We start from the raw sequence: 27,100 nt of genomic DNA on the forward strand, positions 1-27,100 counted from the left end.
GTTCCTTTCCTTTCCCTTTCTTTAGGCATTCCCCCCACCCCCCAAAAAATCAGTTGTGATCTTCACACCTTTTTCTTGCACTTACAGGCAAATGTACTTAAGGCTCACTTCTGGTGCACACAAGCACTCCCGCACCCACGCTGGGATTTCCCCATTTCTCTGCCAAACTTTCTCCCTCGGGCTGCTTCTACATCCTCCTGCCTTTCGGAGTGCCTCAATGGATGAGGCAAGTCTCTGCCCCTAGGAGCAGTGGTTCAAGAAGGCCCACCACATGGACAGAGTTCCCCACACTGCCTTTAGCAACCCCACCGCTGCTCTGAAAAGGGTCACTGTGGCATTGAGAAACCTTGTGCAAATAGATCAGCTTTACAGAAAACTATTTGGGTGGCTGGAAATCTACTACCGAAAGTAAGCAATTTCCATTCTTTTATTGTGGAATAACTGGCTGCCCTTGCTGGAATGACATCTCTCAAATGAATCAACAGTGCTTATTCGAGAACTACCTTCTGGGCAGGAGCAGGAACCACTTTTTCCAGAACACATCTAGTGATAGATACATAAACAAAAGCGTTTTTTAAAAATCTAAACACCTACTATTAAGCAGGCCTCCTCAAAGGAACAGTGCATTTTAGAAAACGCAGTACCATATCTCTAAGAGTACTATGCTGCTGTGAACTGTTGCTGTCTGAAAACTCACAACTCCATCCGGATTTTCTAGCTTTAAACAGTTCCTCTGCAATGCAACGCAGCAGCATCAAAGCCCTTGAAACAATTACGTTTTGGGTAGCGTAGGATGCTGAGAGTTTTGTGACATGCTGCTTTATTTTCAAGTCAAATCAGTCACGCATTAACACACAGCTTTCCCAACGTTCCACATTCCTGCTCTAGTTTAGATTGCAGCTGCTGTCTCCTATCAGAGCTTCACATTTTGCATATATGGAGTAGGAGCTAGGCCTAGCCATACTTCGATCCCATTGATTTCAGTGGACCAACTCTTAAGTATGACCACCTCCAAGTCCAACTCACAGATTAACGTGTTCACGTTTACCAGAGTGTGTTATCCCAGAGTATTCAATGATTACTCAACATTTGCAGAGGCTAACTGTAATTCCTATTGGATAAAACCTCTTTTAGCTAAATGAATGCCAGTAACTGTAATATGTACTGAACTAAATGCAAAAGTTGAAGGCTATTAAACACATGCACAGCTTACAGAATAATAAAATAAAAGGGCTTTCTCCGCTGTGGCACCCCAGTTGTGGAATGAGCTCCCCAGAGAGGTCCGCCTGGCGCCTACACTGTACTCCTTTCGTCGCCAGTTGAAGACCTTTTTATTTTCTCAGTATTTTAACACTTAATTCTAACTTAAATTTTACTGTTTTAACTCTGTATTTTAATTTTATATCAATTTTGCTGCATGGTTTTTATTCTGGTTGTGCTTTTTATATTGTATTTTATATTTGTGCTTTTAACCTGTTGGTTGTCTTACTATGGTTTTAATTTTTGTGAACCGCCCAGAGAGCTTCGGCTATTGGGCGGTATAGAAATGTAATAAATAAATAAACAAACAAATAAATAAATAAATAAAATGGCTTTTCGCAGAATTGCTATTGACATAAAACTCCAGTAGACAATTAGGGTTTAATGCATTCCTATTCCACATTTTATGGAAAATCCAGAAGGTGGGCTGAGTACATGATGTGGTCCTCTCTAGGAGTTTGTTACGCAGCTTTGAAAACCTCCACTTCTACAACTCCAGGTTTGTTTTTGAGTAAATAGAGGATGTGATTCATTTGCTGAACAACTAGTGACAAACATCTAATACTTAAATGATTCATTTTTAATTGCAAAGGAAAAAAATGCATTTTATAATGTACAGCTTTTGTCTCCTGACAAATAACATACCTATTTTTTTAAAAAAACATTTACGAAATGTACAGCATCTCAAAATTATAGAAAGTTAACAAATTCAATATCACCACTACAGATACAGTCAGCAATTCCCCCCTACTTTCATATCCAGTTATCAGAGGGCTTTTTCTGCTGTAAAAAAAAGGGGGCATTATTCAATATGAAAATTACGTATATATTGAAATTTTGATTTACAAATGCATTTTTATCTGCTGAATCAAAGCACTAGAACAAAATTCGGTACTTTGGAGTCGAAAATGAGTTTTTGTTTACCAAGAGAGTTTGCTGTCATTGTCAAGACTCTACTGAAAGTGAATTCCTATGTCTCTCTTTGTTTGATAGCGACAGTATAAAATTTTAACAATATTAGCACATCAACACGTGACAGAATTCGAAGCCAGAAGACGGTGGGAAAATTCAACAACAACCTCTCTAGTACAAGTCTCAGTCACTGCAGTGTGGTTGGGCAAAAGGCCCCCAAGTGAACTTATGTCCAGTGCTTAAGGGTGAGCAAGCACACAGACTAAACATGTCAAACGTTTTCTTTAGATCTGCTCTTCCAAATACAGGAAGTAGCAAGGACATTATTCCTGCATCCTTAGCATGGATACAGAATTGAAATGGAACAGTTTGGTATTATTTTTATAGTCTTGACATACATGGTGATGCATGTTTTAACATGTTCAAGAAAAAGCTACAAGCCTAGCACCTCCATCTAAGTATTATATATTGTATTGTATGAAAAACTCACCTTGTATGGACTCTGCAGTGGCAAAGTACAATGTGAAACGGATCAGCACAAGCCGAGACAGAAGGCCTACCTTAATTCTCTTTATCCAGCTGGGTATGTGCATAGGCTTATACCATGAATGTACAAGATACCACTGAACTGATATATCAGTGTTTAAGGTAAACTTTTTAAGTTAACTACACAGAAGGTAGACTTTTAATAGTCCTATTCTTCACAGTTTCATGGTTGCCAGCATATTGGTTGAGAACAGGCTAGAAGCCATCTGTCATCCAAGAGATTATCCTGATACAGCAGTTCTCTCTCAAGCCACAAGGATACCTGCAAATCCAAGTCCGCACAAATGCGATCTCATAGTTTGGAAATCTAACTCCAGGAAACAGAAGATGGCTGCCATTGTAGAGCATAAGAAAAAAGTTGTGCTCAAAGTTGTAAGTAAGGCCTCACTTCACTAGGCATCTGCAGTTTACTTGGAGCATTGAGAACAAAGAAGTTTCACACACAGTATTGATGTAAAATAATAATAATAATAATAACAACAACAACAATAATAATAGTCTCCTGTTAAATACAATCAATATTTTCAAGAGTACGCTTTCAGCTGTATCTGCTGCTTTCACTGGGGCTTCGGTTATTAGAATAACTGCGGTCACTTTCACTGTCAGAACCGTATGATCTATAAGAAAAGCCAAGATACACATAAAGATGTACACTGCTCAACGGTCACAGTTTTACTTTAAGCACAGGCTTTTGCAAGAATCCTAATTTCAAACAGAACATCACAGCTAAGAAAAAGGTCTCTTTTAAATATGATATATCCTCTGGTGTGTGTTTTAATTAATTTATTTATTTATTAAAGAAAACGATTGCTACTCCAAGAGCTGAATTTTTGGAGCTCAACAGAATCTAATGCAGGGGACTAGTTTGGGAACTCCGTCCCTACTGCTTCATTATGTCTTTTGCAATTTGAGACTCCGACACAACTTATGAGGCAGCAAACAGCTACTTTAAAGCAGATGGCTCCATGTGTCTTAAAGTGTTTCACAATAAAATCAGAACAGATAAATAAGCCTGAGAGAATAGGGAATAACAAATATAAAATAATGATTTTATTTAAATACATACACACACACCCCCCCTGACAATTAGACCTTTTCACGCAACACAGAGATCTAACCCCTATGAAGGCTGCTAATAGCAAAAATACCCCTCCGAATTTACTACTGAGAATACACAGCAGTGAGCTTGCGTTCTCAGACCGCCTCATTTTAACAGAATGGGCACAGACATTTGTGACATTTCTCAAGCAGAGTTTTTCAATAGAGGTGTGATCAAACGTACACAGACTTCGCTGTTGCAAGGCTACACTAACAAATGGAAATCAAATTTAATATCCAGTCTCTCATTTTACTACCTCTTTCCAGGAAGGCACTGGAAGTTCTGAATCGGTATATAAAACTGGTGACGGATTGGATGTGGGTTAACAATCTGATTCCAGAATGTATTTATTTACAGTATTTTTACCTAATATTTGATTAGCTGCTTTGCCTGATCTTGATGAGACTGCATTTCCTCTCAAGGATCAGGTTCATTATCAGGCCACTGATTACATGGAGCACATATTCCCATTGTTAATTAATCCACATTGGCTCCCAATTCAATTTCAGGCACAATTTAAGATGCTGGTTATTACTTTTATAACCCGAAATGATTTGGGTCCAAAGAATGACTTCCTCTAATTTGAGTCTGTTTTACCTATTGAGGTTATCAGTAGGGGACTTCCTTCATGTTATGCTGCCATCACAGCTGTGGTTGACGTTCACATGGGACAGGGCCTTTTCAGTGCTGGCACCCAGGTTGTGGAACACCCTCTCCCTGGAGGTTAATATCGTTCCCACACTGAAGGCTTTTAAGGCCATTTTATTTTGTCAGGTTTATAGTCTACAATGATGGTGTTTCCAAGAATTTTACTTCTGCTCTGCAACTTATTACATTGGACACTGAACGTTTTATTGTACATTGACTTATGACATTTTATAATTCTTTTGGATTTTGTTTGTAAACCGCTTTGCAGGCTTTGGGTTAAAAAGCTTAGAAATATCAATCACCCCCCCCCCCTATTTCCCCCGAATTTTGGCAACAATATAGTACCCATCAATAAGTGGTGATATCAGTGACACACAAGTACTATAAACAGAAAAGGCTGACAAGGATCATTTGCATGTGCCTACAGCAGCTATCCTTCAACCTGGTGCCGTCCAGAGGTTTTGGACTTCAACTCCTACCACTCCTGACCATTAGAAGTGCTTGTTGGATGTGATGGGAATTCTCAACATCCGAAGGGCACTGGGGGTTGGGAAAAGTTGGGACTCCTAAAACGATCCAGCTAATGAAAGTCACGTACCTGGACCGTCTGTCATAACTGCGCGATCTGTGGTAACTGTCACTCCTTTTACTTCTGCTTCGACTACGACTCCTGCTGTAGTAACTGTCATAGGTGTAGGACCTGCTTTTAGGGGAGAAAAAAATGTGACTGACTATTTGGTTTATCAATTAATTTCATCTCCCTGAATCAGAAGTGGGGAACTGTTTGGGGCCAGGTTACAGCATTCAACCCTCTGTTATATGGATTTCCACTGTTTACCTGTATTGTAGGTTGCCAAGCAACGCCTAACAGGAAATCAAAGCTACTAACCAAAGATGCCGCCCGGAAAGTGCCTCCTAGAGTGGTCCCACATACGGGGACTCAGCTTCAGCGTTTATGTAAAAGTTACATGCCACACACACGCGAGGCAGAGATACAGATCACTACATGGTCTAATGTTTGAGAGGGTTCCAGAAACTTGAAGAGCGCAAGCTCAGTGACGCAAATCATCAGGTGAACCAATAGGGTTTGAGTGCTAACCAAAACAAAGAAGCTGCATTTGCACATGCGTGTTTACAGATCTCAATGAATGTTTGATTGCACTAACAAGCACACATCAACACTACTAATCACATGATGAATCACATGGACCAACGAATATAGGCTGATGGTGCTGATAACATGAATGTATAAAACATCCTCTCAACTAGTGAGGGGTGTGAAATTGTATTTGCATGAGCGACAGTGTTACCTTTACCTTGAGTTCAGTAAACTGAGAAAAACCCAAGAGGCCTCCAAGTCATCTTTCTACCCATTGTACACGTATCTGGACACTCTGTTGCACTTGGTCCCAAACATAAATGTATATAACATCTCTATGGGCTGAAAGCTCCTTCAGCCAGTACTTCAGCTGGGGACCTCAGTTCGGATGTCAGGCTAAACAAACCACAGCCAGATAGTCCATGGCTTTAGTCCCTCCTGCCGGCAGGGAGAGCCAACCAGGAGCAATCAAGAGGCATGCGCCAGTATGTCCAAACAAAGGCACTATCAAAGAACGCTGTTAAATTCCAGGTTGCCTGGAAACCACAAAAACTACAGCCACAAAGACATCATCAGTGTATTACTTAAAACGGTGGTTTTCAACTGGTGTGTCCTGACCCAAAGTGAGATCAGTTCAGATGGGCTGCGCAAAACTGTCGCCACCATGTTGGGCAAGGAGAAAGGTTGAGAGTCCGAGATGGGTCTTGGGTCTGGACCAGTAGAAGACCATTGACTTAAAACGATGTTACAAGTACCTAACATAAACTACATTTGTTTTTAAAAACGATGTTCTTAGCATACCTTGATCGACTCCGGTGGTCGTAAGAACTGCTTCTGGACCGACTTCTACTGTAGGTGCGACTATTAAAGAAAAGAATGACATGATCATTCCTACACTCATGCTGCATGAGAGGTTTTTTAATCTGCAAACCCCACCATTCCTAGTATTATTATTTGCATTAAATAGTTTCAGTTATTCCCTGAAGTGACAAATTTCTTTGGATAGCAAATGGTCATTAAGCTTACAGAGCTTTTCAGAGCTAACCTAAGATTTCAGCAGATTTCAAATACACATTCTCATGGTTCGCAGTTAATTGTTTGCCTCATTGGTATTACCCTTCTCGATTGCCCTTCTTGAGCGTGTTCAGAAGAGGGCAACCAGGATGATCAGAGGTCTAGAAACAAAGCCCTATGAAGAGAGACTGAAAGAGCTGGGCATGTTTAGCCTGGAGAAGAGAAGATGGAGGGGAGACATGATAGCACTCTTCAAATACTTACAAGGTTGTCACACAGAGGAAGGCCAGGATCTCTTCTCGATCCTCCCAGAGTGCAGGACACGGAATAATGGGCTCAAGTTAAAGGAAGCCAGATTCCAGCTGGACATCAGGAAAAACTTCCTGACTGTTAGAGCAGTACGACAATGGAATCAGTTACCTAGGGAGGTTGTGGGCTGTTCCACACTAGAGGCCTTCAAGAGGCAGCTGGACAACCATCTGTCAGGGATGCTTTAGGGTGGATTCCTGCATTGAGCAGGGGGTTGGACTCGATGGCCTTGTAGGCCCCTTCCAACTCTGCTATTCTATGATTCTATGATTCTCTAGCCAGTGTGGTGTAGTGGCTAGAGTGTCGGACTGGGAGTCGGGAGATCCGGGTTCTAGTCCCCACTCAGCCATGGAAACCCACTGGGTGACTTTGGGCCAGTCACAGACTCTCAGCCCAACCCACCTCACAGGGTTGTTGTTGTGAGGATAAAATGGAGAGGAGGAGGAGGATTATGTAAACCACCTTGGGTTCCTTGCGGGATATAAATGCAATAATAAATAGAAAATAAAAATAATGGGTACTTACCTATGGCTCCTGCCACTATGATAGGAACTACTTCGACTTCTTGAGCGACCTCTGCTGTACCATCCCCTGCTCCGGCTTCGCGTGTAGCTCCGTGACCTATAAATTTAAAATGCATGAGCGATGCAAAATCAGGGACATTCACACATTTTTTGTTTTAAGACTTTTAGAGCCAGCTGGCGACGGAAGTAGCTAGCAAGCATTAAAAGACAATCAAAGGAGAGGGAGGCAGGTAGAAATGACCACGTCAGGCAGCTGCTCCAGCAATTTTCTTTTAAAAACGTACTTTTAATGTGTTTTTATTCTACTTCGTTCACCGCTCCAAAATTCTGAATGGGGTGGGGTATATAAATATTGTAAATAAATACACAAACTACCCTGTGGAAAGGATTGCCCCTTCTCTCAGCACATGGCTATTACCACCAGGTGCCCTGTGGGAAGGGTGAATTGCTATATTTTAATATTGTTCATGGCATTTTATTAATATATCTCGGTGTTATTTGTAAGATGAGTTAGAAGGATTTATATCCAGGAAGGCAGAATATAAGTAATCATAATAAATAAGAGGAACATTGCCAGTGCAATGCCTTTCAGGAATAAAAATGTCCTATTTGTAAAATGTGCACAATTTTACCCACCTGTACGAAGACGTGGAGCTTCTTGATCGACTTCTCGAGTGACTATAGGAAAGGGATCTTGTCCTGTGCCTGGATTTAGGGTCTGACTTGCTTCGCGACCGGCTGCGGGTCCTCGACTGGCTGTTCTCCCGTGTGGGAGAATCCTCCTCACTAGAGCTCTCACGGTTCCTTGGTCTTCGATTAAGCCGGGCAGTTTTTCTTACTTCATCAAACAGAGAACCTGGTCTAATTTTGTTTTTGCTTTTAATTTCTATCCTCAAAACTTGTGGTTTTGATTCCGATGACGAGGCCACGTTTTTGGCTTCTAAGGAATTGCTAGCCGCAACTGCAGATGCAACCTGTAAATTCCCTACACCCTGTAATGGTTTCCATTTATTGTCCATTATGATACTTTGGGCATTTTCAGCTATTTCAGTTTTCGGCACGCTTTCCACGGCAGCAACTGTTGTGGTGGGTTTATGTCTTTGTTTGTCCCTTTCTCTGCTGCCTTCTTTGATACCTGTCAATTCTCTAGTATCGATTCCTTGTTTTACAGTCTCTGCTTCAGGATTACTTGTGTCATCTGTGTTTTTACTAACTTTAATGTCCTGGAAGTTCACCTTCAGACCTAATGGAGAAAGTTCCACATCAACCTTTACAGGCGAACTGTGATCTGGAGTACAGATCTCCATATCATCTATCTGGGGAACATCTACCTCGTTTCCAGTATTCACTTTGGCAGAAACAGCACTTTCTGAAACATCCACATTTTCATCTACATTTAAAGCATGGGCTGAAGTATTTGGTTCCTCATTAACTTTACCAAGTTGGTTAGCGGGTGATTCACGGCCTGCAGTTTCATCTGATAGCATATTGTCTTCATGGAGCTTTTCATCATCCCTTGTTTGATCTTTGACCACTTTATTTTCAGAATCCTGCTTTTTATCTTTAACAGCAGTGGTGACTTGCTTGTCTCTCTCGTCATTGGTTCCTGGCTTTACAGCAATTTCTTCTTCCTCTTCTTCTTCCTCACCAAATTCCAGCGGAGGCTGCCAATGAAACATTTCCTTTTGCTTTTGAGCCTTATGCTTCTTCTCTTTTTTACCCTTGGATTTCTCTTTAGCCTTTTTGGAATGTGATTTTTTCAGGTTCTTTTTGGAACCATGCTTTTGTTTTCTTGATTTCCCCCTAGCGCCTGAATTGGAACGGGAGCTCTCTGTCTCAGAAAGGGAGGACGGCTTGTTTGCCTTTAGTACACCTGAGGAATCTAATCTTGTCTTACATTTGGCAAGGCTGAGATCCGTGTCTGAGTCCGACGTGGCTTCACCTTCCTCCTTACTAGAAGATAACCTTGAATCTCCTTTACTGTTTCTGTCTCTACCTTTTTCTGAATTTGACTCAGAGTCACACGTGCTCCCAGCGCGCATTTTTCTTTTTGCTTTCCGGCTGCTCTTTGGAGACTCAGATTTCTCCTTCAAAGCTCTTTTTTTTGAGCGGTCGCTATTCCACTCAGACCTAGGCTTCTCTTCATACCCATCACAAGCTGAGCTGTTTTTATTTTGCTTCCGGTTAGCTTTTTCAGGCAGTAACTGCCCTTTTTCTTGGACTGGCTGGGGTTTAGCCAATTGCTCACTATCTGTGGAGAAGTCCAAAGAGGATCTACTTGCACTCTCTCTGCGTTTCTGAGAAGTTGCATCTTTTACGTAAGGCAGTGTGCTGTCAGAACTACTTTGCCTTTTCTTTGACAACTGTAAATTTCTCTCTCTGGATTCAGATTTCATTTTGCTTTTCTGTCGGTCATCCTCACTTAGAGAAAAATAAGACGATGACCCACTGTAGCATGACTGGTCACTGAGGAATTTATTTGCTGAACGGGATCTGACTGTTGATTGAGATCGAGATCTTGAACTGGATGGACTTCTTGACCTTGAGTAAGACTTTGAGTAGGATCTACTTCTAGATGTCCTGCTCCTAGACCTTCGCCAACTGCCTGAACTTCTGTCACTCCGATTTTTGGAATAACCGCTCTGGTCGCTATCGGAACTCTTTCGTCGCTTATGGTATGAAGAGGATGAGCCAGGGTCCTTGACACTTACTATATTGTAAGTAGTTTGAGTAGGTATTAAGTGAGTGGTCTTTGCTTTCATTTCCTGAATTCGCTCATAGGATGGTTTCCATGGCTTTTGCCCAGGTTTCCATCTAGAAGGCGGTGGACTGTCACTTAGGGGTATGACTGGAATGCTTTCAGCAACAACAGGTTGTATCACGACTTGATCGTTCTGCGTTATCGCTGTTCTTACAGGTTCAACCTTAACTGGTTTGCGCTCATTTAAATGAGATGCAGCATTTTTGGGTGGACTGGATACCATCTTCAGATGCTTGGAGGTGGAACTAGATCTTGATCTGCTCCTAGACCGAGAGGACTTATAAGCAATTCTTGATCTAGAACTTCGTCTGGAATAAGATCTGGATCTGGATCTAGATCTGGACCTGTAGTATGACCGAGAGTCTCTGCTTGACAGAGATAATGAGCTCTGCTTATCTCTCTCAGATTTAGACCAGCCTCTCCTAGATGAGTCATCCCTAGAAGTCAGTGAGGAAGAGCGAGACACCCTATCATGATCAGAAGGTGACTTTGTCCTTCTAGTTGAAGAATGAGGAGATTCTATCTCTGTTGAAGACGATAATCTCCTTTTTTTAATTTGCTTGTGCTTCTTGATGTGTTTTTGCTTTTTGGTCTTCTTTTTGTGCTTTGCCTTTTTATCTTTATGGTGTTTTTTGTGGTGGCCAACATATTTTGCGCTACTTATATCCGAATAGCCATTATGAGACCAAGATCTTGACCTCTGGGACAGACTTCTTTCATCCCATTTTCCTGGATCACTCAACCTAAGAAACAACAGATAAAATGAGTGGGCATCCCCTTACATTTGCTTGCTTGAATTCTGTAGCTCTCCAGCGAGGGAGTGTGGGTTTCAGGAGCCATACAGGCAGGGCCCTGAAGAACTTAACAATGGAATGACATCGAAGTACTGGGTTTACACAGGTATTTTCCTAAAAAATAAACATCGCTGGTTTCTTTGCCTCAGATAAAGAGAATCTAAAGGACAGACCTACATCTGAGTGTATCAACAGAAGCCATACAGACGATTCACATTCCTCAAAGGGACTTAGACCCAGGTTCAGTACAACGTTATGTCCACAGGATGGACAATGGTTAAACACAGCCAAAACCTTCTGAATCGGTTAGCCAAATAAATAGCTCAAAGATGATCCAATAATTTGATCTCAATACTCAGGATCTTATCCTCAGATATGGATGACCATACAGATAACAGTTTTTGCGTGGATGTGCAAATTTGGAAAGCCACCCACAGTTGCAAAACTCTATTTAAACTAACCTTAGCGAAAATATGTTAAAAAGATCTCTGGGCTGACATCAGCTGAGGAGGGGAATTAAAGAATTCTGAGCCCAGGAATTTGATTTTTGAGTATCAGTATGTGAATGGAACTCACAATCTTTCCACCCAAAAATCCACTGCTAGTTACCTAAAGCTTTCTTCATTCCAACAGCATTAATTTAGAGTGGGGTTCATTTTATAGCTTCTATTGTTAAATTCAGAACCCCTTGCAGATCTACTGTACATCACCCAGAGATCTACCAGCAGATCCCGATCTGCCTTCTGCCCACCTCTGATATAAGGCATCTATGGCAATAGCAATTTAGATGTGTTTTGCTGTATTTAGTAAGTTTTGCTGTATTTAATTTTAGAATGGTTCAAGAGGGCGATTGCAGCTTCATGGATAGGGAAAACTTACTTGGCTGCTTTGCATAAAGTTTCGTCTTGTTGGTCTGGTCTTAGCAGGCACCTGGCACACAGTGTAATATGTTTATCTTACCTTAATAAACTGTTTTGGTAAATTCTGATGCAGAAAATCCCTGTGCATTAAAGCACTTTGAGGACTTCATTGTAAAGTAATATTTGCACAACTTAGAAACCATTCTAAAATGGAACAGAAATTTTGTTTCTGAAACATCCATTGCATTTTTTCCTCCAAAATTAGTTTCATGGAGTCTTGTTTACTTGCATTTTGTGAAGTGTCTATTTAAGTATATATGTCTTTTGCACCAGGCTCCAGTTGATGGATCACAGGGTGCTGGTAAAAACCAAAGTACATCCTGCAAGCCTGAAGTTTTTCCACTCTTATGTGATCTGTAGTTACCAGCACTATTATTTCTTCTTGCACGCTCTAACATACTTGCACGTATCTAAGATACTTGCCATTTTACAGTTCAGGCATAATTTAAGAGTTTCATATTCTCAACGAAGTCTTACTTGTCCCCTTTACTCCATTTTTCTCCACTTGGTGGCCTGTAGGCTCTTAATCTCTGCATTTCCTCTTTCCAATGTGGGGGAGTTTCACTGCTCCCATCATTATCAGATTCTGAACATGAGCGAGAATGAGGCGGCGTATGGTATCGCTGGGGAAAAAAATACAATGGCACAATATTATGCAAAATCCATAACACGAGTGCATGCACACCACCTAAGAAACCTCATCTATGATAAAAATATATATTCAGGGGCAGCTGCATGCTGGACATATATTACACCTAGACTGGGAGATCACTTTCAGATATGCTCCTCTGAAGAGATAAACCAGGTGGAGCCCTTGCACAACTCAGGGGAATATATAGCCCACCAAAGGTAAGTCACTGCACCAAATTTCAATCGACACTCTGCCTCATAGGCTGCTCAAATTCATCCCCACGTTGTGCTTATATAATAATTTCGTGTGTCTTCCTGTTCTTTGCCATACAAACGTTCTTTAAGTTGCAAGCAAACAATGCTGTACATTTAATGATGCATTTCAGTTGCTGCCTGTTCCTCACTCTTACTCTGCCTCTTCGGGGCAGCTATTTTATAAACAACCCTCCATTAAGACGAGGCTGTTTTGCCAGAAAGCATGATCTAGACATATAACATCTATTTTTATTCTGCCTTTTCTCTCAGAGAACTTCGGCTATTGGGCGGTATAAAAATGTAATAAATAAATAAAAATAAATAAATAAATAAATACTCAGGCCTTATAAGAAGTGTTCAGTTGAAAAACTTGCTTGTGGTATTATACTAGTCCAATTGAAGGGTTCACTTCTCTCTCTTTCTTTACATTACTAATGTTCATGCCAAGACTTGTGTACATCAACTTACATTGTGCTTTGTTGGCTCAGATCCAATATGAAAGACCAAAAAGCCTTCCACATGTATAGCTCCTTTCCAGTCACAAATGTCTTTTTCTCATTAATTTCTTCTGCATTCTTTCCACCTATCTAATAAGCTGTCAAGATTAATAGGCAAGGAGCATCTTCTTTCTTGTAAGTATGCACAAACTACCTCAAACCTATCGCAAGCACATGCGTTCTTGCCATCGTTTTTTTTAAAAAAAATACTACTCTGCCACCCTCTCCCTGAGCCAAGTCTAAAGAGAAGCAGGAACTCTACTAATTGAGGTTCTTTTGATAAGATAGGCCAAGCAAGCAAGACCCAGCATTTCAGTGTCGGTTAAAATACAATCATTTCATTTTCAAATTTCGAACGAAAAAACGTATGAAAAACATACTATTGTGCCTCTCCCTCTGATTTTTCTTCCAGATTTAGATACCGAGGGCTTCTGGTCTGTCAAAACTGGTGCTACATCGAGAGGCTTCCTTGAACATTAAGAATGATACAGGTATAAGGAAAACAGCACTGAAAAAATATAAATCTTGTTTCTAGCAGTCAAAATTTAAATATATCTAGACTAAGCAAATGACAAATGTGCATTTATCTCTGTTATCCAAGGGATGTGCTGTGCAGCCTCATATATGGGAAGGCACACGCCACACTTTAGAACAGTGGCTGCCAAACTTTTTCAGGTAACCACCCCCTTGGTTCCACAAACTCATGCCCAGTGCCCCCTGCGAGCGGCCCCTTTAAATGGGAAGCACCCACCGCAGGCTTGCCGAGGGAGCGAGGGAAAAGAGAGCGAACGCCTCTGTTTTGCAGCCAGCGTGGCGGGGCACACCAACCAGGGTATGTCTCTTCATTAGCGTTTTGGTGCTTTTGAAACATTTTAATTTCAAGTTAAAAGGACTCTTCTTAAACGGTATTAATACATGCGTAGAATCCCTATATGGCTTGGGACCAAACTACCTTCTCCCATAAAAATGTCCCTGGGTTTTAAGACCTTCTGGAGAGGCACTTCTCAGGAAAGACAACCTCGAGCGCCCCAGTGCAGCCTCTTTGCCTCTTGGCGCCCCCCTGCTGCCCCCTTGCCTCTTAATGCCCCCTATGCAATCCCTCTGCCCCCAAGAGGGTGGTACCGCCCACTTTGGGAACCACTGTTTTAGAACCTTGAAGCTTTCCTTCCACGAGATTGAATTTTCACCTAAGATAAAAGAAGCCTGTATAGCTCCTGGTTGGGGTGTGGTACTGCACACTGTAGACCCCTTCCCTCCATCTGCCCTCTAAAATGGACTCCATCAAAAGGACATTGAAGGTTTGGCTTTTATGCTCCAAAGGAAAAAGCCTCTTTAGGGGAACTAAGTGCTAGGTTCTTTCTGAAATAATTCCAAAAAGGTGATGAAAAGGGAGCAAGCTTCTTCTGAGATGGCAGCTAATCTTATGGTGGGTAGCGTTCCCTGAGGGCCAAGGTAGAGATTTCTGTTGTCTACAATAGTCGTATGTTCACCCTTACTTTGCATCAAAGAATTCACAGAGGTGAAAAACCATTTCTGTGTACTGAGTGTGGAAAAAGCTTGTCAAAAGCCTAACCTTTATCAACATAAATATATTCACAGAACGCAGAAACCACAGCAATGAATTTTAATACTGTTGCTTTTATGCTTTTCATGTTTTTAAAATTTGTATATTTGCTTTTAATGTTTACTGTTTTTAACTTTTGTAAACCGCCCAGAGAGCTTCAGCTATGGGGCGGTATACATGCAACAAATAAATAAATAAATATAAATACAACAGGACTTCCTATCAGCTGTCTCTAGATCAGCCTTCCTCAACCTGGGGCGCTCCAGATGTGTTGGACTACAACTCCCAGAATGCCCCAGCCAGCTGGCTGGGGCATTCTGGGAGATGCAGTCCAACACATCTGGAGCGCCCCAGGTTGAGGAAGGCTGCTCTAGATGAATGTGCTCTGAACCCCACTCTATCAGTTTTCCACGATCTTTTGTTATGTATAACAACAGACATGGAGAACCATAAATAAAGTTAGAAAAGTTTTGAAGGTTTCATCCCTGTATCATACTTTCAGTGCAAGAAAACTAATGATCAAGTTATGTCTTGGGCCTCTGCAGAATTATCTCCAAATTAAAAGTTTAGATGAATTGGGGAGGGGTTGTGAGTTCACTTCACATGCCCTGAGAATCACAGTAGTTACAATGGATATGAAACTATCATGACTGGAGATCTGAAGGCCTAGAAAAAACACGGACAATTTGGGGGGGGGGGGAGAACTGTGCGTGCGTGTGTTTTCACTTCCCCCACCCCAAGAACCAGTTTTGGGATTGTTGTGCTTTTTTAAAAAAAATGTAAAATACAAGGTTTTTTTTACTATACCATAGGATAGTATCAGCATCCCTGAGAAAAATAATTCTGTACACTGCGTCCTTGTCATTTAGGTATTGGAAATCATGAGGATTCACAACTGACCCCACAATTGGAAGTATACAATTGCTCAAAGATTACCATAAAGGGCTATTCACACAAAGGAGGAATACAGACAAAGAGAGAGAGAATAAATGTTTGCTGCATACGGCTCAGGCTCTGTATTTATAACTGGTGCGTCTCTTCTAAGCAAGAATCTGTTTTCAGGCACTGGAGGAATTTCTTCAGGACGGACAACAGGTTTGTCTCTTTTTGCATTCAAGTCCACTGATTTTTCATTTGCTTCGCTTCTGTCAGAGTGGCTGGATGGAAAGAAAGCAATTTTTAGACACCTTAACAACGCGACTTCGCACTTTGAGAACCTAAAAGAAAACATCCGCACAGCAAAAGCATCCAGTAATTCGTCAGCCTTACAGATTAAGCCTTCTTAGCATCATAAGGCTTTCCTACTAAATTTAATAACCTATTGATAAATCACTCGGCAGATATTTTGGTAATGAATGTTCACTCCCTAAACTTTTTTTTTTTTATAATATTTTTAATTTTTTTCTACAATACTTAAACATACAGCATTACAATTAAAGAAAACAACATACTACATAAATGTTGAATATTGAATAAATGTTGAATAAATGATGCATAATATATCAACATAACATAATCAAACTTAACATATAAGTGCACCCCCCACCTCGGGATCCCTAAACTTCTTAAAGCTGACGCAATTGATTTTTCCACATATTCATATAATTACTGCTGGTCTGCAAGGTATCTGTTCCTATTCCTCAGTGTGTAGAGATATGTCACATCAATTTTCAAAGGAAAGGAGAGCAGAATTTCAAGAGTTCTTGAAACGGGGGCCTGTTTGACATTTTGACAATCCTCAGCAATGCACATTCCACAGATTCAATGGGTCACTGTCACGAGCTTGGGCTTAATTGGGCTTAATTGGCACTTTAAAAAGGCTTGTCCCTCTATGCAACAGTCGTCCTCATTTCTTTTTATGATATTTCATTAGGATACCTTCTTTGGCCTGATGTCCGTTTGGTCTTCGGCTCCTCTTTCTTCCTTTCTTCCCTCCTTCGCTTCCTTGACTGTTTAGCTTTAGTTCTCCTTTTGCGTTTTCTCTTTCTGCTTCTCTCATTTTCAGATTCACTGTCAGAAGAGGATTCTGATGAAGTAGATGAGCTGCTGGTCGAGGTATCTGAAGCGTCTGAGTGAGTCGACACCTTTCTTTTCTTCTCCAACGCTTAGGACAATAAAGTTACACATTTTTATTATCTCTAGAATAAACAGAGTAGCCTTCAGAATGGTTACAATCACAAACATAGCGGAGAACATGATTCTACAGGGCTTGAAAGGGTTCAACCCATAAAGATAGCCTAATAATAACAATAACAACAACTCAAACACATTTTTGTAAATATTTCAGATAGCGGGTCAATTTACTTTGAATATTTGACAACCATAGGGCAAATGTAAGAAGCTGTACAAATAATTTGGCATTAAATCACTGTAGGACAATACAGCCATAGTCTACTGTTATTCGACCTAGGAAACACCCAGAGCCATTTATAGAAATTGACCCAGCTGGTTCTCTGGCCTGGTTCATACATGACACTAAACCATGTTTTATTTAACCCATGGTCTGCCACCCTATGCAGGTTTGTCTGGCTGGCAACTGACCAAATCATGGTTTGTTTTCTCAGCCTCTGGTTGTTGTGTTTCCCTTTTCCTTCACCTGCTCCCTCCCTGTATCCCAAATGCCTTTGCAGTGCTGTAGCACTGGTATATATAGTAGCTTCATTTGCCCATCACCTCTATAAGCTGGCGAAACAACCCACAGTTCTGCAGTTGTAATGACAGCCCATGGGTTAAACAACCCAGAGTTCACAAGCCAACAACAAACACCATACATTCCCTTCCTGGGTTGTTTGTGATTAATGGTTTGTTAAAGCAGCAGCCACATTCACACATCATGACAACTCAGAATTTAACAGCCCATACTACGGGTTAGTTTTATATGCGAACCAGGCCTGTCAGCAACTGATTGGGCCTTTGTTGTATCAGCATCTCAGTGTTATCACTGCTCCTGTCAGGTAACTATCAATTATTATTATTTTTTGTAATGTTTAATAGCCCTGAAGACTTCTTTCATCTAGGGGCTTCTCGAAGATCCGCTGTTGATTCCCTAAGTTAGCTTCTCTTTTTCTGTAGTCTTTCATTTTCTTTAGTCTTTCTTAAAGATGGCCTCTGAACAGATATTCATACAACTTATTATTTTTATGTAAGGTTCCAGGTGCCAACTGTTGAGGGGATGTGTGTGTGTAATATGTAAGACAGGGGTCACAGTCTATCCCCAGCTGCAACAACGCCTATGGGAAAGTATTTGCATAGGACTCAATGAAGTCCTCTCACTTCCTGAGCTCTCCATGGGTGGAGGAAGAGGGGGAAGGAAAAGAACTTCACTAAAGCTGCAACCACATGGGGATGGATCATGCCTTTATAACGAGGAAAACTAACAAACCATTTTATCTTCAAAGAATGTAATGAAGAGTATGGTACCAACAGGTGCACTATTCTTCTTGAGCAGACGAATTCTTTGTAGATTGTAATGTCATAAAATGGCTTATTTTTACAGCAAACGAAGCTTAGGAAATGGACAGTAATCCAATGATCCCGCTTGTAATTTATACATGGTCATTAAATAGAGAATAGATATTTAATCATAGAATCATAGAATCATAGAGTTGGAAGGGGCCTACAAGGCCATCGAGTCCAACCCCCTGCTCAATGCAGGAATCCACCTTAAAGCATCCCCGACAGATGCTTGTCCAGCTGCCTCTTGAAGGCCTCTAGGGTGGGAGATCTCACCACCTCCCTAGGTAACTGGTTCCACTGTCATACTGCTCTAACAGTCAGGAAGTTTTTCCTGATGTCCAGGTGGAATCTGGCTTCCTTTAACTTGAGCCCGTCATTCTGTGTCCTGCACTCTGGGAGGATCGAGAAGAGATCCTTGCTTGGTGGTCATTTTCCTCAGGTCATAGAATCATAGAATACTAGAGTTGGAAGGGGCCTACAAGGCCATCGAGTCCAACCCCCTGGCTCAGTGCAGGAATCCACCCAATATTTTAGATAATCCTATGATTAATTACAAACAACCATCCTGCAACAAATTTATTTGTTAAATATTCAGCATGAGACTCTCAAATATAGTGACAGATTGTGGCCAAACTTAGTGTAATGTTACAAAATCGAAGCACAGCCAAAGCTCGTTAAAAAGCAATTTCCAGAATTCTAATGCAAATTAAATCCTACACAATTTTCTAGAACTTGCACAAATTATTAGGTTTCACCCAACTCAAGCAAGAATGTAATGGCTTACCATCCTTTGCTGATTTTGTAACCAGCACCCCACAGTCAATAACTCGCACATCTGCATAAGGCCTACTGGCAGTATCAGTTTTCAGATTTTCTATTTGTTCTATTACTTCAAAACCAGAAATAACCAGTCCAAAGACAACATGTACACTGCAGAAATATAAGATGCAAAAAGTACACCGGTTTATATAGGAGCAGAAGCTGCCTGGAGTGACTTCTTGCAAAAAAGATGTAATTCTTACACAAAAGGTTGGATTAAGAATGTTTCATACTTTTACATAAATTCAGGTTTAAAACTTCAAGATAACATCAGAGTTCGTTTTATCTAAGATGCATATAATGTAATTTTAATTACACATACCTGTTTTCATTAGAGTGAAAAAGAAACTAGGCCCTTTTGAAAGGAAGTTATTTTTATTTGGTCTATTGGTGTAATTTATTTTAGAAACTCTGAAAAAAGCTTGATATTTAAGGTGTTTCAGAGTTTAAGCATTTCTACTTTCACTGTTAAAAAGTAGGCCTACTATACTCACTGCAGGCAAAAAGCACTGGGAATCTCTTACACATAGTACTCTTAAAATAAATGGGACAAAAACGCCTCTTTTATTCTTCATGCCCATCCTACAGGGGTCTCAAGGCAGGATGCGTTCTCTCTCTCTCTCTCTCTCTCTCACACACACACACACGCATCCTTACGATCACCCTGTGACATAATTTATGGAGTGTGATTGGTCCAAAGTCAACCCCCGAGATTCATGCCTAGCAGAGATTTGCACCTAGGTCTTCACGGTTTTAAGTTCTAATTCTCAGCAATATCTGCTCTTAAGAAGGCATGCCCAGGAGAAGTTCTTGCTCCTGGAATCTTCCTAATGTGTAAGAACGTAAATAAAAACATGTGTCTTACCCATCAAGATGAGGAGCAGGCTTTGTAGTTCTGTTTAACACCAACATACATGAGATGATTTTTTTTTTGAAAAAAAATCAGGTGTTCAGATGAGGAGGTAAAAAGGCATAATGGCACATATAACAAAAAGGGGAAGAAGAAAAACAGAACAGTTAGTTTTGTATACAAACCTTACATTCATACTAAATGCAGGACTATTTTGTATTTTTAGTAGTAATCAACACAACATAATGCCACATTTCAGTTTTTCCTGTGATTCAGATAAAAGCATGCAGTGCTTTTAAATAGATCACCTTAATTTCACTGTGGCCAAAATTGGAAAATTATTGTGAATGAGCTCTTTTCATCTACTGTAACAAGATTTGCACTGGTCCACTATGCAGAAATGCAATCTGGTTCTTGGCAGTAACACTTAAGTATCACAAGAATAAATTGGCTGCTGCTAATATCATGACTGTATGCTACACAACTCTTAATAGTCAAATATTAAGACACAAAAAGGCAAAAAAAACCACCACAGTTTCAGCAAACCAGCTGGACCTGCACAACTCTTCTATGTCTGCAAATCAACTCCAAGCCATTTTATCAGAGCCACTGCTACAGAAAAGCAGCAGTTTCAACTTCTGGACTATCAACTCAGAAGTCCCATCACATTCAATGGGGCTTTCTTATAGTAAGTGTGTATATGATTTCAGCCTTAGTCATTCATTTGTATTACCGTATTTCTTCAATTGTAAGACGCCATCGATTGTAAGACCCACACTAATTTCAGTACCAACAAAAGCTTTGATTCTAAGAATAATAATCGCACCCGCGATTCTAAGACGCACCCCATTTTTAGAGATGTTTATATGGGGGGGGGGAGTGCGTCTTTGAATCAAAGAAATACGGTATCTGGCTCTACACTGTAATATAATAGCAATATGTACGGCCTATATTTAAACCTCTGAAGTTTGGGACTATCTCTCAGAATCTATTTGTGAACCGCCCAGAGAGCTTTGGCTATTGGGCAGTATAAAAATGTAATAAATAAATAAAATACAGTGTTGTTGTTGTTGTTTTAAAAAATGAATTCACCATCTGGAAGAACTGTAGCTTCTTGAAAATATTCCAAGTGTGTGTGTGTGTGTGTGTGTGCATGTAGGGGGCACTTCAGAAATATCAAAACTACTTCCAAACTAATTTGTAAGAAGACTATGCTGACATCGCAACAGGAACTGTGTGAGAATCCAGTCAATTAATCATATTCTAAGCTTTAAAAAAAGTATGAATTTCAGTTCTACAATTTCAACGTACTCCTCCAAATGTCTGTCTAATGAAGTTCTCTCTCTTTTAATTCATGGCAACCAGAAGTAAATACAACTGGAATTGTATTCATCCAAACATGATACTAATCACTATTGAGCCATTTTCAGTCATGCAATCCAACAGCTATATAGGCAGCTATGCTCCCTCAGTTCCCATCTGTCAATAGGGTAGTGTAATGATAGAATTCTAGGAGAGAGTGGAACCACAGGCTTTGGGGGGGGAAGGGGAAATTACAACCCAACACACCTCTTCCTCCTACCACACAAAGAATACTTCTATAGCAAAAAAAAAATACCCCAAACCCACCAAGAACTGCTGCAGAGTTTATCATTGTGATTAAGGCTCCTCCAGATTTCTATACATCAGCACCTTTTAATATTGGGGGTTTCACAGTTTTTGGCTGGCCTTGGTAGCCAAGCCAAAAACCACTGCCAATTTGAATGCCTCGGCTAAGTGGCGGCCACGGAAGCGCTTGCGCAACTGGCCACAACATGTGGTCAAGCAGCAGACAATGAAGCCCTCCCCACCTTTTGCTCTGTAGTATAAGGATGGGTAGTGGAAGACTTTGCTGGTTTGGGCCTGCATGTCCTCGGCGACTGAAATACCACGGCAATGTGTTGACCAACCCATTCCCAGCCTTGGAGCTGGAAAGCGGGCAGGGATTGATGTGCAATTGCCAAGACATTGCCACCCATCCCTGAGTTCCCAAGGCCGGGAAGAACAGTGGGCTCATCTGCTTGCCAGTGGCCCACTTGATGCAGAGAGCAGAAAATGTGGAAGCCTGTTGGGTTATGCCCCCAGTGAAATTATTATTATTATTATTATTATTATTATTATTATTATTATTATTATTATATATAATATATATAATATATATATATATATTAATAATCATTATTATCATTATTAATTTATATAGCACCATCAATGTACATGGTGCTGTACAGAGTAAAACAATAAAATAGCCAAACCCTGCCGGTTTGCGCTGCACAAAGTTAACACTGGGAAGCAAACGTGTTGCGCCTCATTACACGTTTTGAAAGACTAGGCAGCATCACACTGCATGGTAGATGCTTAATGTTCACAGAAATAAACACATAGCACAGTGAACATTAAGAACATGCTTAAGTGTTTCAGACAACTAATAACGTTTATAAACAAGGAGAAGGATGTGTAATTAAGTATTACCTTGCTGGCAGTTGGCTCTTGGGGCCAGTTAATGTACTATCCTGTTCTGTTTACTGGTGGGCGTAACTACATATAGCCAACTTCCCACCAAGATAATGTGCGAATTGGCCTTTAGTAAAATAGGTAAGTATTTCACTAGTGTTTCCATTGTTGGAAGTACTGGGACTCGGACCCTCATGTTCAATTTAGCCTTGGATGCACTGGGTGGGGACTGGCATATCCCTCAGCCTCAGAGTTCCCTTATCTATAAAATGGGAGCAATGCAGCAGAGATGCTGTGAGGATGAATAAGATACATATTGTAAAGCAATTTGCACACCTTGTCCCTACAACGGAAGGTACTAAAACAAAACCCTGATTAAGATTCCAAAAATTTTTTTTACCCCAAAAATAAAGTCAAGAGCAAACTCAACTACTGCCCATTAATTTGTCCATTATGGCTTTGAAATCTCTCCATAAAAGAATATTTTCCACTTACAATTTTTAATACTTAAGACACTTCTCAGTCATACAAGTCTAAAAACATTTTCAAAAAAATCATTGTACCTTTGAACAACTGGAGCAAACATGTGTTGTTGTTGTTTTAAAAAATGGTGTTTTGGCCCACCCCTCACCCCATGTTTTAGATATTCCAATAAACTTTAAACTTTGTGTTTGAATAATGTTTAATGAAGTGGTAGGTATATAGACAACCAATATATCTTCCATAGGAAGTCTGTTGCATAATTGCAGCAAGAACATAAGCTGGTGATCTACTGAGCTCTTACTTTTTCACAGTTGTAAGTATAATTTCTTCCTAATGAAGAGAAGAGTAGGTTACAAAATATTGTTTCTAGAGCCCTTGAGAGCATCTTTTCCCCAGGAAACTAGTCTTCTACAAGCGATTGATAAATCGTCAATGCTGTATTATGAAATAGCACCTTACATTTCCAAGTTGAGAGGATGAAGCTATACTATATTTATGGGTTTAAAATAGTATTGCCATAAAGACAAGCCGTCTCTCTCTCTTGGAGCTAGTAGTAACCCAAGAAGAACTTTAACAGCACAAGATTTAATGCACATATGATCAGAAAAGGACAAGAAAGACAGAAAGAAAGGAAGGAAGGAAGAAAGGAAGAGAAGAGAAAGAACACAGCCTTATAGGAATGAGACATTACCTTTGGAGCGCACGGTGTAACACTGTTTCTGTAAATTTTACACAAAAATGGCAAGAAATAAATTGTAGTACAATTTCAAACAAAACTGAGTCTAAGTTTAATACAAAATTAAAATATTTTTCAAGTGAATGCAGTTTTCAAAGTGTATGCAAAACCAAGACACTTTAAAAAACAGGGCTCTAAATTTTCTTTATGTTCATATTTGGAAAGTGATAGCAAGTTCAGGGTTATACCAGTAAAGAGATATCCTGCTTATGCACTGAAGTGCCACTACAAAGAATATACTCTGTTAAAACCACTCTAGCGTAGCTATTCTTTCCTTTAATTTTTCAAGAGGATGCAACTGTACACATGTGTTAAGTTCAGTTTAGATGACTGGGCATTTAAAAGTGAATTTGTACTGTCCAGAACAACAGATTGAAAAGTTCATATTCTAATAATGATAAAAACACAGAGCCCCACACGTCACAAGTTGCTAAGGTCACTCATTTTAAAGTCCTTTTCACCCCCTTCCCAGAGAAAAATCCAATAGTACACACAACATTAAAGGCAGTAAGCTTTCATTTCCAGAGATTTAGATAAAACCCGAAAGTTAGTCATACAAAAACAGGCAGGATTACTCTCCCTAATTTTAACATACTGGATTGCAAAGGGCTAGGAAATCTGATGGCTCAATCCTAAAATTTTGTGCCAGTATATAAATACCTATGCAACATCATAAACTATGTGGTTATGCTGCTGCTGCAGTTTCAATACTTCTGACACCTCCCTGTAAAGATTTAGTACTGGGTGTGCCACTATTATTCTTTTCATTTACCAAAGCTAATCAGTAAGCATTTTTAAAGACCTTCCCATTTACTGTAGGACTTCTATTATGTTAAATCACTCCCATACTGGGCCAGCTTAATTTGCATTTAATTATCAGGATAATTCAAAGGAGCTATTTATGTTTAAGTTAAGCCTATATAGAGACTTTGGGCTGCTTTTAGGTACTAAGAAACAATATATAGCATAAGTACTAACCTATAATGTGCATAGAAAATTATGAAAAGAAACCATTGCACAAAATGGACTACGCATGAGATATCACCAGATACACAAACCACCTGGTTCACATGACTGAACAGCTCATCTTGACTTATTTAAGCTATGGTGGGCTGCAGTGCATGTCAGCAGCAATTCTGAATATTCAATGCCTGGTCACAGCTTGTATCATGCAAACCTGAGGACCGTGAGTTAAACAACCAGCTGACCATGCTTAACCCTCGTATAACCCATGCTCCCTGGGTTTGAAAATGGCCAGCGCACCATGGCTTGAATAAGTCTCAGGGGGCTGTTGATTGTGCAAACCAGCTTAATCTCTGAATTTTTTTTGGAAGGCTAGCTTGAAGTAGAAAAGTGAAATGAAAGAACCCCACCTCCAGCAAAGGCTCCTTGCTTTAACTTTGGAAGTAGTTAACTTTTTCCACAGAAAAAAAAGGTTTCCAATTATTTACAATGGTTCAGAAACAGAACTTCAACAGGTTTATCTACGTGCCAGTTACATATTTGAACAAACCCAGACTCTTAGTACAGTATTAAATATCTGTGTGTATGCATGGGGGAAATAATTACACAGCCAAAAATTCAATGCCTAACAGTACAACCAAGATCAGAGGGTCGACTTTTTTGGGGTAGTCTACTTTGTATGCTACCTGGTTTGCACCTCAAAATCTCGTGTAGGCATTTCAAGGGCTTGCATGCACCCAGTTGCATTTTCTCATTCCCACTCCTCTTCAACAGTAGACCTTCCTTCAAGCCATATCACAAAACTATTTTTCAGATTCCCTGAGTTCTCCCCCCCTTGGCACAAAGAACTGCTTGTATGACAATTAGGAGCCCAATAAGTATGCTTCAAAGCTGGACTTTCTGGCATGTTCAAAAATATTGCAGCTCAACCTAGGATATTAAAACATATGCAAATATTTAATAGACATTGGCCAGCATCTTGACAGTCCAATGTTCATTTATGGGGATAGGCTGCTGATTTCTTAGTCCAGCTGCACTTTGTGCCAAACTCCAATATTGAGGGCTCTCGCCTGCAAGAGCTCTCGCCTGCAAGAGCTCTTTGTGAGGAGTATGCGAGAAGCAACTATGAAAATTCCCTTGAGGACATGGAAGTCCACATATATCCCTTTGAACCAGCCAATATTTGTTTATTTTTAGTCTTTCAGAACAAGAACAAAAAGACACATGATCTTTTAAACTTGGAATAGAGAATTTGGAATGTACTATTTTGCCTAATCAATGGATTGTTGCCCTAGCCTCTGTATCGGAAGCTTCTATGGATCTTAGGCTACGTCTTATTCAGCAAAAAAATCTTGTTTCAGGTTTATTAGACTCCGCAACGCCTTTTCAATAAGGGTCTGTCTAACTTGCATAACTGTTGGAGATGTATCACACCTAATGCTTATTTAATTCCTATGTTTTGGCAATGCCCAGAAGTTGCCCCCTTTGGGGAGGAGGTCGTAGTAAGGATAAACTTTGTACTGAAACATTCTTTAATATACAACAGCATGTCCTCCTAAACTACCTATCGGCTTCTGAGTCGTTAACACGTGGTTTGCACCATTTCCAATTGCTCTTGGCTTGGCTCCTCTTGCCAGCTGGAACAGCTAAATGAACAAAGAAACCTCCATCCACGATTTGTTTAGCAGCAAGTCCTATCTAGGATCTCTGGTTTGCTGCTCTCCTAAAAGACCTGATTCAAAGCTTATGATACTAGCTAGTTAGGAAAGCAACAAGCCAAAGATTCTGGTTCAGATTCTGGCTAATCAAACCAGAGATGGCAGTTCCCTGGCACTTCAGGCAGCACACGCACTGGCATTTTTGCTTGTTTCCAATACCTTTATGTTAAAATTGGCACAAAAAGTGGTTAATCTTAACTACGGTCAGCGGAAGTGGAAGTTTATGAAGCTGCCTTGTTTTCATGAGTCATAGTTAACGGAGGGTTCAAAGTCAGCAACCTGCCGTTAATCTAAAACAGATGTTGCTGATCCCTACACGGCTGCACCAGAGGAAGTGGTAGAGGGGGAAATGTGTGAGCCTAAGGCCCTCCTAGGCTTGTTCTCTTAAGCTAAATGAATGTTTAGCATTTCATCACATACCGCCATCCCTTTGTATTCAGCCTTGCAAACTAGAACTGAATACGCTCAGGCGTTCTATACCACATTAATCCTGATCAAAAAGAAAAGAATTTTGAAGCAGTATTTCACTGCACATTTACCACGTGCTTACTATTCAACCCAAGGTGTCAGTGTACAGAATCAACTACTCATGCATTAAAAGTTGGGTCTGATCATGGAAAATGTACTGTGAGCTGGCAGGCCATAGCTAACTTTCATATTTGTAGATTTGTATGAGCATTACAGATTACAGCATGAATATCTTCAAATTATATTTATTGGAGGTATGGCATGTAATAAATATGAAATTGT

The 27,100-nt window shown here is 40.3% G+C and overlaps 2 protein-coding genes across 5 annotated transcripts in view; one reads left to right on the top strand and one right to left on the bottom strand.

Annotated features, from left to right (window-relative positions):
* Positions 1-27,100, top strand: part of HHATL (hedgehog acyltransferase like) — a 203,557-nt gene that overhangs the window by 119,200 nt on the left and 57,257 nt on the right. The gene's annotated exons all lie outside the window — the stretch shown is intronic.
* The window catches only part of NKTR (natural killer cell triggering receptor), a 43,089-nt gene continuing 17,811 nt past the window's right edge, over positions 1,823-27,100 (bottom strand). For 2 of the 4 annotated variants that reach the window (XM_063122950.1, XM_063122968.1), the window contains 11 exons: positions 19,973-20,002; positions 19,073-19,218; positions 16,711-16,936; positions 15,837-15,989; positions 13,649-13,736; positions 12,364-12,509; positions 8,048-10,915; positions 7,413-7,508; positions 6,366-6,425; positions 5,064-5,168; positions 1,823-3,335 (listed from right to left, as the gene is read on the bottom strand). In XM_063122950.1, coding sequence (XP_062979020.1) covers positions 3,257-3,335; positions 5,064-5,168; positions 6,366-6,425; positions 7,413-7,508; positions 8,048-10,915; positions 12,364-12,509; positions 13,649-13,736; positions 15,837-15,989; positions 16,711-16,936; positions 19,073-19,218; positions 19,973-20,002 — 3,997 coding nt within the window. In that variant the 3' untranslated portion in view covers positions 1,823-3,256. Of the gene's footprint in view, positions 3,336-5,063; positions 5,169-6,365; positions 6,426-7,412; positions 7,509-8,047; positions 10,916-12,363; positions 12,510-13,648; positions 13,737-15,836; positions 15,990-16,710; positions 16,937-19,072; positions 19,219-19,972; positions 20,003-23,624; positions 23,730-27,100 lie in introns of those variants that run through there. The other 2 variants (XM_063122977.1, XM_063122958.1) reach the window with 2 other exon arrangements.

The sequence above is a fragment of the Elgaria multicarinata genome, chromosome 1 (genome assembly GCF_023053635.1).
Source record: "Elgaria multicarinata webbii isolate HBS135686 ecotype San Diego chromosome 1, rElgMul1.1.pri, whole genome shotgun sequence".
NCBI classification, from domain to species: Eukaryota; Metazoa; Chordata; class Lepidosauria; order Squamata; family Anguidae; genus Elgaria; species Elgaria multicarinata.